Source organism: Peromyscus leucopus, chromosome 10 (genome assembly GCF_004664715.2).
Source record: "Peromyscus leucopus breed LL Stock chromosome 10, UCI_PerLeu_2.1, whole genome shotgun sequence".
NCBI classification, from domain to species: domain Eukaryota; kingdom Metazoa; phylum Chordata; class Mammalia; order Rodentia; family Cricetidae; genus Peromyscus; species Peromyscus leucopus.
In genome coordinates this window covers 8,448,149-8,459,926 of record NC_051071.1, presented here as the reverse complement: position 1 = coordinate 8,459,926, position 11,778 = coordinate 8,448,149, and the positions used below count along the sequence as shown (strand labels likewise).

Sequence of the window (11,778 nt, the reverse complement as noted above, 5' to 3'; positions counted from 1 at the left end):
CCAGAGTGTGATTGTGGCTGGTCCTATACACACATTTCCCTTACCTTTTGAGATTAAATCATAGACATAGTTCTTGCTTCTTCATCTCTAAATAATTTAGCATTTATTTCATAAAAAACAAGGGTCCACTCAAACCTAACTTCAGTACAGTTACTAAAACTGCTCTCTGGTGTCATTTTCATGGGTGTATTTAATGATCTTATCTCTTATTTTGGAGAAGTTTTTAGTCTGTTCTTATTAACTTGAATTTTTATTTTTAAGCCTTCAGTTTATTAGGTTTGATATTTTCTCACCATTAAATTCTGGTAAGGCATTTGGGCAGGAGCACTCAGAAGAGTGCTGTGTTCCCCTCGAGACATACAAAGTCACCTGCTCCCAGTGTTGATGGGAGCAAATTCTGCCAGATTTTCTTTTGGAATTAACAGGTACTTCTTGGTGAGTTCTTTGGGCCATTACACATTCACACACATACCACAGCGTTCCAGTCCTTGACTTCAGGCTCCAGTCGGTTAGTAATAGTGGTTGATGCCGAATGATTATTTCCCAGCACTCTCCTGCCAGCTCTCCACCACCCGTGCCTTCTGCTATAAGGAATAGCTGTCTGAGCTTAGTTCTTTTTGACTGACTGTGGGATTGTGTCTGTCACTTCCTTTATTTTGTTTGCACTGTCCCAAAGGAGCCAGGACAGCACATTTTCTGTTTATAGGTTTCTAAGGTGTTGCATTTGGCATTGTGTTTTCCTCATCTTGCTGTTTTCAAAGTATTGTCTAGATGCTTACATATAGTGTTTTATCACTATTTTTTGGAGCTTATATAATTTCTACTTGTAGTTCTTCATTCAGGTTTAGTTAAGTAGAAACATTTTCTAAATTTTTTACTTTCAGTCATTGTTACAACTTTTAGTTATGCTGTACCACAATTAGCATTATGCATAAAATATTCACTTGTGGAACTTATGGATGGATACATTTTTTTGTGCCTTAGCAATTAGTTTATATGTGAATGAATTACTTGTGACTAGATGAAAGGTGTTTTCCCTATTATTAGGCTCTTTGAGTGAGCTTTGGTAGTTTGCGTTAGTCAAAGAATTAATTTCATCCAGGTTTCTGAATTTATGGGCTTAAATTATTTATGATGTTTCCTTTTCTTTTTCCCTCTCTCCCTCCTTCCCTCTTCCTGTGTGTAGGAGGTCAGAGGTGTGCACTGGATGTTTGCTTCCATAGCTCTTCACATTACTTATCACAGTAGGGTCGCTTGCTGAACATGGACTCACCAATCCCAGGTAGTGTCTTAGCCATCATGTCCCTGAGGCCCTTTGGTTTGCCTGGGGAGAACTGAGATTATAGGCAGCTTCATCTGAGTTCTCTGGACTCCACCTTCAGTCCTCAGACTCCTAGTGCCTGTCACCCTTTCAGTCAATACCCTCAGGGCTGCGCTGCTGACCTTGTACTGGTTAGCTCTTACTGCTTCATGTTTCCAAACAAAATGATGGACTAATTATCCATTTCAGCCGATCAGGGATTTGGAAGCATCTTGGTGGGTGAGTCCTGAGCAGGGAGGGTCTCTTATGAACTTCCAATAAAGATAAGCCAGACTTTGACCGTCTCAAAGTTAAATAGTGGCAGAGAAGCTGTTTGCAAGATTATTCACACAGCTATTGGCCAGAGGTCTCAGTTCTTGATCTCATAATGTGTGTGAGTACCACCATAAGATAGCGGCTAGTTCTCCCCCAATTCTAGAACCCATCTGTTTTCGGATTTGTGTCTCTTGGTTTTTCTTCCCATTATGGGCCTTATTTTTATTTTTTGACTGTCTAATGTGCTTTGTTAGTGTGCCCACCATGAATGTTTTTTTGTTGTAAGCGGTAGTTATTACGTGAGGAGAGTCCAACTGTTTTAAGGTTTCCTTTTATTTTTGTTAAACATAAGCAGAGATTAATTTGGCTGTACCAGTGAAGCAATACTTTTCTGGGTACTGTATGTAATGGCTCTTACATTACAAGGATTTCTACTTTGGCTGGTTGGATTATACCAGGATTGAACGTGCTGGAAGATTCCTTTGTAGACTAGACTGGGGAGTTAGTTCTGTGGTAGAAGCTGTGCTAGTGTGTGTGAATCCATGGGTTCAGCCCTCAGCTTCCTCCTTCCAAAACAAGACTGGTTTGCATGCTCTATGTCTCCTAGCTTTCAGTACTTTCCTTAAAACCTCATTTTTAATTTTTTCCTTCAAAATTACATTAGTGTGTGTGTGTGTGTGTGTGTGTGTGTGTGTGTATGTGCATATGTGTCTATGTGCATGTATGCAGGTACATGCATGTGTGTGCATATACATGTATGTGCATGTGTGTGTGTATATACATGTATGCAGGTACATGCATGCTACAGTGTGTAATCTGAAGGTCATCGGATAAGAGGGAGAAGGTTCACTCTTTCAGCCTATGAGTCACAGGGAAGGGACTCACTCTGGCTTGATGGCATATTCCCTTACCCACTGAGTCATCTGTCTGGCCCCTTCTCCTTATTTTTAAATTCTGATTTTTTTAGACTGTATTATTATGACTCATTTTTTCTCATGTATCTGTGCCCATTTTTGTGTGGTGACTTTCAGAAAGTGGAGTTAGGCTCTGATTGTAAATATCCTCTCAGTGTCTCCTGTGACGTGTGTATTGGACTTTCGCTGGTGCTTTCTGCTCCATCCTTATTTTTTCATGGACTTATGGCATTTTTCTTGCTTTTACTCCACTGTTAAGAAATTTTGTTTTACTCTGTTCTTCCTTTGGCATGTTTAAACTTATTCTCTCATCTGAACGTCGTGATTTGTTTAATTTCCTCTCTGAGTTTAGTCAATGAGTCCATCACTTCTTTCAGTTTCTGGTCTTGGCTTTTAGACATCTTGGTCTTGAAATGTTCATTTCCTGACACTCTCATCCTTCTTCTAATTAGTGTGTTCCTGGGTTCTGTTCTCCTGGGGTCCGAATCACCTGAGACACTTTGCTTACCACGGTCTGTGTGTCACTACACCTTTGGATTGGGGACACAGATCCTGGAGTTTGGTGTTTGCAATAGTTTGTGAGATTTCTGATTCAAGAACAAAGAATGCACTCCTCTGTGAAGGAAGGTGCAGTTTACTTGATGAATTATTTTTTGGGGGAGTGCTGATAAGTCTTTAGGCTCTTAGTCTTCTCCTAAAAATGTTAGTTTCTCCCTGTTATTTTTTCTTTCTGACGTGCATTTTCCAAAGGGTGTTTCTACCCAATTTTTTTCCTGCTCTGAAATGTTTTCAGACATCCCCTTGACTCTTTCTTTTTTCCTTTTTTAAAATAGTACTCACTGTGTGGCCCAGGCAAGCCTCAAACTCATGGTCCTCCTCTGTCACCTTCCTGAGTGCTGAGAGCGCAGTACATGGCTGCCCTTGCCATCTCTCCTGGAGTATTTGCTTCATATTAGGTCTCTTACTTATTGTCGTTGCTCTGTTCATCCAGAATTCTTGGTAATTACTTCTGCACTTAACACCAAGCCCCTCATTCTTTCTTTTGTGTGTGTTTTTTTTTTAATTTGATAATACTCCAACTGCTTATTGCTGTTCGAACCTCAGAAGGATCTCTACTCAAAAGTGATTCTCCTCCCTCCTACAAGTAATTACACAGTTATTGTCTGTCTTCTCTGACTTCTGGTTGCAAACGTGGGAATTTTGACTTTTTTTTTTTTTGGCTTAGATTATTAATCACTGTAGTTTTTTGGTAGGGTGTGTCAGGACATTCAGGTTTACACACTCTGTACTTTCATTGTCTGGAAGCTTGAAGAATCTGCCTTTTGAGAAAGAATAATACTATTTAGTTGCTTTAAGTATGGAAAGTCTAGTTTTGTATATTTTCTTGGAAAAGTCAAGTATTGGCCCACTTGACCTTTTACAGTGTCTGGATCTCCCAAATCTGGGACTTTGAGGTTTTTTCTTTCAGGTAAAGTAGAATCGCTTTTACTGCTTTCAAGTACACTGTGCATTTCATATCGTTCTTAGACCTGTGTGTGGGGTGTGTGAAGTTAGGCTGAAGTTACTACATAATACCTTTTAGTGCTTTAATGAAATAGTGAATTATTGTTACTTGACCTTTTGAAAAGGTCAGTAGTACATTTTGTTTCATTTTTTTAAAGGACATTTAAATGTAATGAAAGTCAGAACTGTAATATTACCATGAAAGTAAAGGTTATGGGGTACATTTAATTGTGTTCCTCTGTTTTTGAATCTGCTTTGAGGGAGTCTGCTAAAATTCCACATGGTAATTGTTTTTCAAGCATTTTATTACTCTTTTCATTTTATATTGTTGGAGTAAAAGATTACATTTCTGTTTGTCTTCTGCTTGTTTTTGCTCAGATTTCTCTTGTATCATCCTATTTAAGCTACAGAGTTTAAACCGCTTACCTAGCTGCTTTTGAAAGAAAGTAAAACCAATATAATTTTTCAAAGAACACAATTTCCTTTCTGTAGACTATAGAGAAAAATTTTTGTATAAATAGTGAATATTTAGACTTAAAAAGTTAATGTACTACTTATTTTATTTATTGGAGGTTAACTATATAAATTGTTTCATGGTGTGTGTGTGTGTGTGTGTGTGTGTGTGTGTGTGTGTGTGCTGATGTACATACCTGCTTTGGTGTGTTTATGTGTAGGTTGCAGAGGACTTTGGCTGGCCTGTTCTGCCATTCTCTGCTGTTTTAAGACATGGTCTCTTATTAAACATGGAGCTAGGCTGGAGGCCAGCAAGCCCCAAGATCCTCCTGCCTCCACGGACACCGCACTGGGGTTACAGGCTTTTTATGTGGGTGCTGGGATTGAACTTAGATCTTCATGCTTGCGCAGCAAGCTGCTTACCTGCTGAGATATTTCTCTAATCTCTATAACTGTCTGTTTTGTTTAAACACTGAGGTTATATAACATTATGTTTTCTTTCATTTTATTAAAACTTAGAAATTGCAAACTTAAAATCTGAATATATTGTATATTCTTATTTTATATTATAATTTTTTTCTTCCTCATCCATAGCAACTTGAAGCAATATTCTTTTTGATGAATTTATAGTTTAAGAAATAAATTTTTGAATGTTTTCTAACAATTTCATTGTATTTCTTTTCCTTGTGTCTTTTTCTTTAAAAATACAGTCCCACTGAGCAGTGGTAGCACATGCCTTCAATCCCATCACTAGGGAGGCAGAGGAAGGTGGATCTCTATGAGTTCAAGGCCAGCCTGGTCTACAGAGCGAGTTCCAGGACAGACTCCAAAACTACACAGAGAAACCCTGTCTTGATAAACAAACAAACAAACAAACAAACAAACAAAAATTCCTGGCCCTATCTAAATGTTGCATAATTTCATATATATATATACACACACACACACACACACACACACACACATATATGTATATACATATTTATATACTTTTTGCTTATATTTTTCAAGTATAGAAATTTAGCTAAACTTGATATCTTTTATAAATATAGGACAATATGTTTTGTGTGACATTAACTTTTTGACATTAAGTGAAAGAAGTAAATTTGCACTTTTATTTTCCACAGGGAAGCGACTTTCACCTCAGAATAGTGCTGCCTAAAGATCTGCAACTGAAGAAGGCAAGGTGATGTGGTGTTTGCCTTTATACATGTGTTAGTGGAATAGGTGGCCTGATATCAGATGGTTCTGCTGATGAGAGTTTTGCCTGAAGTGTTTATCAACATAGTGCCAATATCCCCAAAACATTTCTGATTCTTCCAAACCAGTTTGTCATTTGCAAATGACTGTTAGTTTTTAGAGTTAACACATCAATTGTCTATTTGTTTTTATTGAAAGCTGTAAACAACAATTGTGTATACTTCTCTAACAAGTTCTGAGTAGAAATTTAAGGGGGCAATGCGAAGGATTAGAAGACTTCCACAGCTTTCCAGTGATATTTATTGTACAACACATAGTCTTATAATTTGGGAAGAACCATGCTGTCATCTCAGTCCTGGTATGCAGTGTGAGTAAAACTGACTGTCACAGAAATAGCTCTTCAGAAGGTAGGGCACAAACCTGAGTTCTGCCTTCAGTGTCTGAGTAAAGAAAAAGAAACCAGAGCTGTTTAAGAGTAGAGACACAAGGATTTTATGACTGATCACAAGTACAGGTTGTGTTGGCTTTTTAGTGAATGAGTGAGGAAAAAGGAATTGAAAATTAAATTTCTCTGTAGAAAAGATACATGATATGGAAGGAAGAGTCGTGGAATTCTGAAGCCGATATGTACTTAAGCAGCTTAATTCATTGACAAGAAAAATATAGCAAGGATAAGCTAGGAGACACCACAGTGAAGGTATCATTAATAAGAGACCATGTTGGTAGCAAGGGATGGGAAGCATATTGATGAGAATGCTGCGTATGGGGAGACATTTGCAAAGACCACTTTGCTACTGAGAGGAGACGGGGTGGGCATGGAGTTTAACACACAGCAGAGGAAGTGGTGGTAGAGAAAACCCGGACTTCATTTATTTATTTATTTTTACTTACTTACTTATTTGTTTATTTTTTGTTTTTCAAGACAGAGTTCCTCTGTGTAGCCTTGGCTGCCCTGGAACTCCCTCTGTAGATCAGGCTGACCTCCAATGTTGTTTTAATTTCAGCACAGTGATTCCGCCTTAATCTAATGCTACTTCAGCCAGCAATTGCAACTCCACATTTACTGGCCTACTTCTCTACAGCAGCTCTCAGGCCACAACCTGGCGGGAATTCTGTTCTCACAGGCACAGGCCCTTCATTGCCATTAAAGGTAGCTTTAACTAAATCAGTCATTCTGTTTATAAATAAGACTCAAGATTTAAATGCTAGGGTGAAAACCTGTGAGCTCAGAGAGGCTGAGTAGCAACTAGCTAACCCTCTGTCCTTGCTGGTGTCTCCAAAACACCCATGCTTCCACCCCGCCAAACCAGAAAAAGCTGTGCCACTCTAAAGCCCTTCCTGCTACTTCCGGTGTCTCTCTATCTCTTCTGGATGCCTTCTGATTCTCTATGATTACTTCCTGTCCACGAGTTGTTAACTCAGCCTCCTGACCCAAGGTTAATTTTATTTAATCAATGCAAATGCAAACTCGATGTTCAGAGTGTGATTAAATATCCCCTAACATTTCCTCCTTTTTGTCTAAATAAAAAGGAAAGGTTTTAGCTCTAACACAGTAAAATAATATACATAATAACAATTATCAAGTAAGTATTGCATTCACAATGTCCAGTCCATTTGTATTTGGCTAATTCAGAGAAACTATTCTATTACCTATCCTATCTTGGTGAGTCCAATGTTTCATACCTAATTTACTTTCTATCCTAACTTGTATCACCAACCCAAAACTATCTTTTTAGACCTAAAATATTTTTAGTGTTTGAAAATATTGAAAGCTTAAACAATTTAAGCTTTTATGTCTCTTAGCCTATAAACCTATACTTCTTTTGTAAGTTTCTTTACTGAATTTGTTAACAAAGAAAACTATAACTTTAACTATCTCATTTTCAACTCCATCAGAGACTCAAGAAGGATATAATATTACTTGAGTAAATAGGAAGAGCAGAGCAAACAACTACAAAAACTATAGAAATGACAGAAATAGCTAGATGCCTGGATGGTCACCCAAGGTTCCGCTGCAACATTGGGGCATCCATCTCCAGCTTTCAAGCCTAGAATATCTGACAGACTTTTATGTGAAGTATGAATTTTGAAGGACTAGCCTACCTTGTTTTGGCAAAGTTCGGCAGTTGCCTTCTTTCGTGTTCTGTTCATTCAATTTGGACAACATACTGTTACCATTCGAGGCAAGGGCAGTTTCTTGCCCAGTGGCTAACTTTGCCACATTGAAAACAAACTCCATATAGAGGTTCATTGATGCCCATCATCCTTTTTTGAAGTAAATTGGTGCTGCCAGGAGCAGATGGGTCTCATTGTCATGAAAAGCCTTAGATTATTAAAACATTGTAAATGCCATAATCTCTAGGTCTCTGAAGTGTTTGAAGACCACCTATCTATCTAAAATATATATCTCTGTTTAACCTTGAAAACATGCCTAACATAACTACAACTTTGATTATTATAGATAACTAACTACTAACCTGTATTTCTTAAATATACATTATATTTTAAAATGAATTGTATAGGTACAGAATCTTTAACAAGAGTAGAAACATATATACAGCATAACAAAAATAACCTTAAATTTGTATCAATATATAAAAATCCATGCCATTATAAAATATTTGGGATTAATAGTTGTTTTTTTAGTTTAAAGTAGATTCAGTAATCTATTTCTTTATCCTATCCTTTCCATATCCCATTTTTTCTTTCCAAAACAGATCCTTGAATCCAACATCTCTTGCTTAGTTTCTTCCTTACCATGACCAGTAACAGTTTGCAACCAATACCCCCTAAATGATGACAAACATTCTTAACCCATTGTATGACCAAAACCCACCTACTCCACCTCTTGGCATTGTATTCTTAAAATTACTTAATGTTGCTTGGAGGGGGGGTGATTTCATCTTTAGGGGACCCTGAGAAAACTGAGATAATGGTCAAGTCCTGGGAAAACTAGCTGTAACATTGGTTGTCTAGGCTGTTCATAGTGGGAAAGTTCAGGGCTTATCTGAAGTCCTGAGAGAAGTAACTGTATTATTTTTTTTTTAGTCTCATTTTATGGAAAATTGCAGGGCTTATCTGAAGTCCTGGCTGGAGTATTCTGTGAGACTGGACAATCTCAGCTAACTGCCTTGAAATTGTCCTGAGCAGTTTATAATTCAAAGCTGATCTTTGGGTGGTGTTTGTCAGCTTATTGGTGTTAACACAATCCAGGAGGCATTGTTGTTGTGGGGCCTCATCATCTCTTTGGAGACTTCAAAGGCTGCTGTTAGGAATGTTCACAGTTCACTGGAGAAAAATTACACATCTTAAATATTACATGCAGCAGATCTCAGAGAGGTTAGATGACCACAATCTATTAAGCTTTTCTGGGATACACAAACTTAATTCCTAGTTACTTGCTTTAGACTCAAACCCAAAATCTCATATAGGAAGCTAGATGAAGCCTATTTATAGAATTAGTTAGTACTCTATATGCCCATTAATATCATGACAAAATTTAAATATATATATATATTAATCTTACAAATTTTGAGATAATATTTATATCTTAAGAAAAGTTTTAAAGAGTGAAAATAAGCCAAATGATTATGAGATTAGTGGCAATAGAATCGTCCCTTAATTTTGGTTTTTCTTCTGTCCCATACCAGGTGGCTCTTCTGACATGAGACAAAGAATTTGCATTTTTCTTAACAAGCATGCTTGGGTTTAGAGAAGGAGAGAGCCATGCTCCAGTTCCAAAGCCAGCTCTGATTTTTAATTGATAGTCCCAAAAGAGACCATTTGACTTTTTATATGTTTATAGAGAGCAGCAAAAACAATCATTTTGGAAGATTTATGAAATTTTATCCTGTTGGAAATGTGTTATACTGTTAGACTAATTTTACTCCTTTTTGGGGACGTTTTCCCTGGATGGTTCATTCTTCTTCACATGTCTCATTTGTCCAGTGGTCTTCAGATTCTTTAGTTGGATAATTTTATTCTCTTGCAAAGACAAAAACAAAACTCTTCTCCAACCCGAACATTGGGGAGGTCCTTTTTGGTCAAGTTATATCTTTGTTATGGCAAACTGTTTTTTTGGCAACAGAAAAAGTATTATCTTTTAATATCAAAAAGTTATTTTTTTACCTGATCAGATGAAAGGCATTTATTAGTCTTATAAGTTAGCTTGGATCTATCACCTCTTCTAATCAAGAAGTCTCTCTTGTTTGAATCCAATCTTTATCAATCTTGATGGTATCCATAGCTTTTCTTCTCCCGTGGAAAAAAGGCAAAACCTTTTCCCCAACGTAACACAAATAAATCTGGTTTCCATTCTGAGGTCAACACATCTTTAAGATATATAGACTGATTTATTTAATTTATCATTTTTTCTATCATCCAATGTCTCTCTGCAGCTGTTGTTCCTTTTTCATTAGCATTTAAAAATTTAGAGTCAATACAGCACTGTGTAATCTTTATCTGTTTTTTATTACCTTTTTCTGTTTATTGAGCATTTCTATTAAAGTGCAAGTAATCTTTCTATAACTGCTTGTCCTGTAGGATTGTGTGGTATACCTGTAATATTCTTCATGATGTAACATGCAGAAAAAAAAAAAACCAAAAAACAAAAAACGTTTTATTTTACTAGAGACATGTGCTGGAGTATTGTTTGTCTTGATTTGTACAGTTATCCCCATAGTGGCCATGACTTCTAATAAATGTGTAATTACAGAATCAGCCTTTCCAGAACTTAAAGCAGTTGCCCATTGAAATTCTGACTATGTATCTATGGTATGGTGCACATACTTTAATTTTCCAAACTCTGCAAAATGAAGCACACTATTTTGCCAATTTTCATTTCTTTGACTACCTTTTGGGTTACTTCCTCCAGGTATAGAGTTTGATTATACAGAGAACAAGTAGGACATTTCATTATAATTTTTTGACTTGTGGCCAAGTGATAGAAAAATCTTTCTTCAGATCTTTGCTGTTAAAATGGTGTTTCTAATGAAATTCTGAGGCTTCTAGTATATATCCTACCAATAGATGATCAATTTCATCATTACCTTGTGCTATAGGTCCTGGTATGCCTATATGGCATCTGATATGTGTTATATACAAAGAGTGATTTTTATTTCTGATTACTTGTTGTAGTTGAATAAGTAACAAAGTTAATTCTGAATCATCTGGAATAAGTTCAGCAGTTTCAATATGTAAAACAACTCTTTCTGCATATTGAGAGTCAGCAACTATATTAAGATGTTTTGGAAAATCTAATAATACCATGGGAATAGCATATAATTCTGATTTCTGAACTGAATCATAAGGACTTTGAGCCACTTTATTTAATTTTCCTGATTTATAGCCTGCCCTTTCTTATCTATTTGCATCAATATAGAATGTAGGAGCTCCAGAAATCGGTGTTCCTTTTATTATACAAGAAAGAATCCACTTAGTTCTTTTTATAACCTGAAGTCTTTTGTTTTAGGGATATTTATTGCTAATATTTCCCAAGAAATTACCGCAAGCTCTTTGCCAGTGTTCATTTTCTGTGCATAATGAGGCAATTTTAGTATTAGTAAAAGGTACAACAATTTCTGCTGGGTCTATTTCTGTTAATTGACGAAAGTCTTAATTTTCCTTTCAGAGTCAATTCAGAGACTTTTTCTACATAGGTCTTTAATTTTTTACTCTGTGTGGTAAAAATATCCATTCTCAGATATTATCTTCTCTCTGCATTAGAATTCCTGTAGGAGAATGAGTAGAAGGTACAACCAAGCTATGGATCTAAGTGATTCATGTATGCATCTTGTAATTTCTTTTCTAGAGCCAATTCTCTATTATCCTTATCTGATAGTTTTCTTGGACTTTTTAAGCCTTTATCACCTCCTAAGGTTTGAAATAAATTACTTAGTTCTTGATTTGTTAATCTAGTTGTGGGTCATAGCCAGTTAATATCTCACAGCAATTTTTGAAAATCATTAAGAGTTCCTAACTGATCTCTCCCAATTTGTACTTTGTGGTTGAATTTTCTGCAAAACTATCTTATATCCTAAATAAATAATAGAGTCTCCTCTTAGTGGTTTTTCAGGAGCAATTTATAATCCCCAACAAGGCAAAATTCTCTTTACCTCATCAAATGTTTTTCCA

At 36.4% G+C, this 11,778-nt stretch overlaps 1 protein-coding gene across 4 annotated transcripts in view; it reads left to right on the top strand.

Moving 5' to 3' along the window:
• The window catches only part of Fancl (FA complementation group L), a 74,814-nt gene that overhangs the window by 1,308 nt on the left and 61,728 nt on the right, over positions 1-11,778 (top strand). For 2 of the 4 annotated variants that reach the window (XM_028895023.2, XM_037208921.1), the window contains exon 2: positions 5,574-5,632. In XM_028895023.2, the coding sequence (XP_028750856.1) occupies positions 5,574-5,632 (59 nt within the window). Of the gene's footprint in view, positions 1-833; positions 1,283-5,573; positions 5,633-6,567; positions 6,797-11,778 lie in introns of those variants that run through there. The other 2 variants (XM_037208920.1, XM_037208923.1) reach the window with 2 other exon arrangements.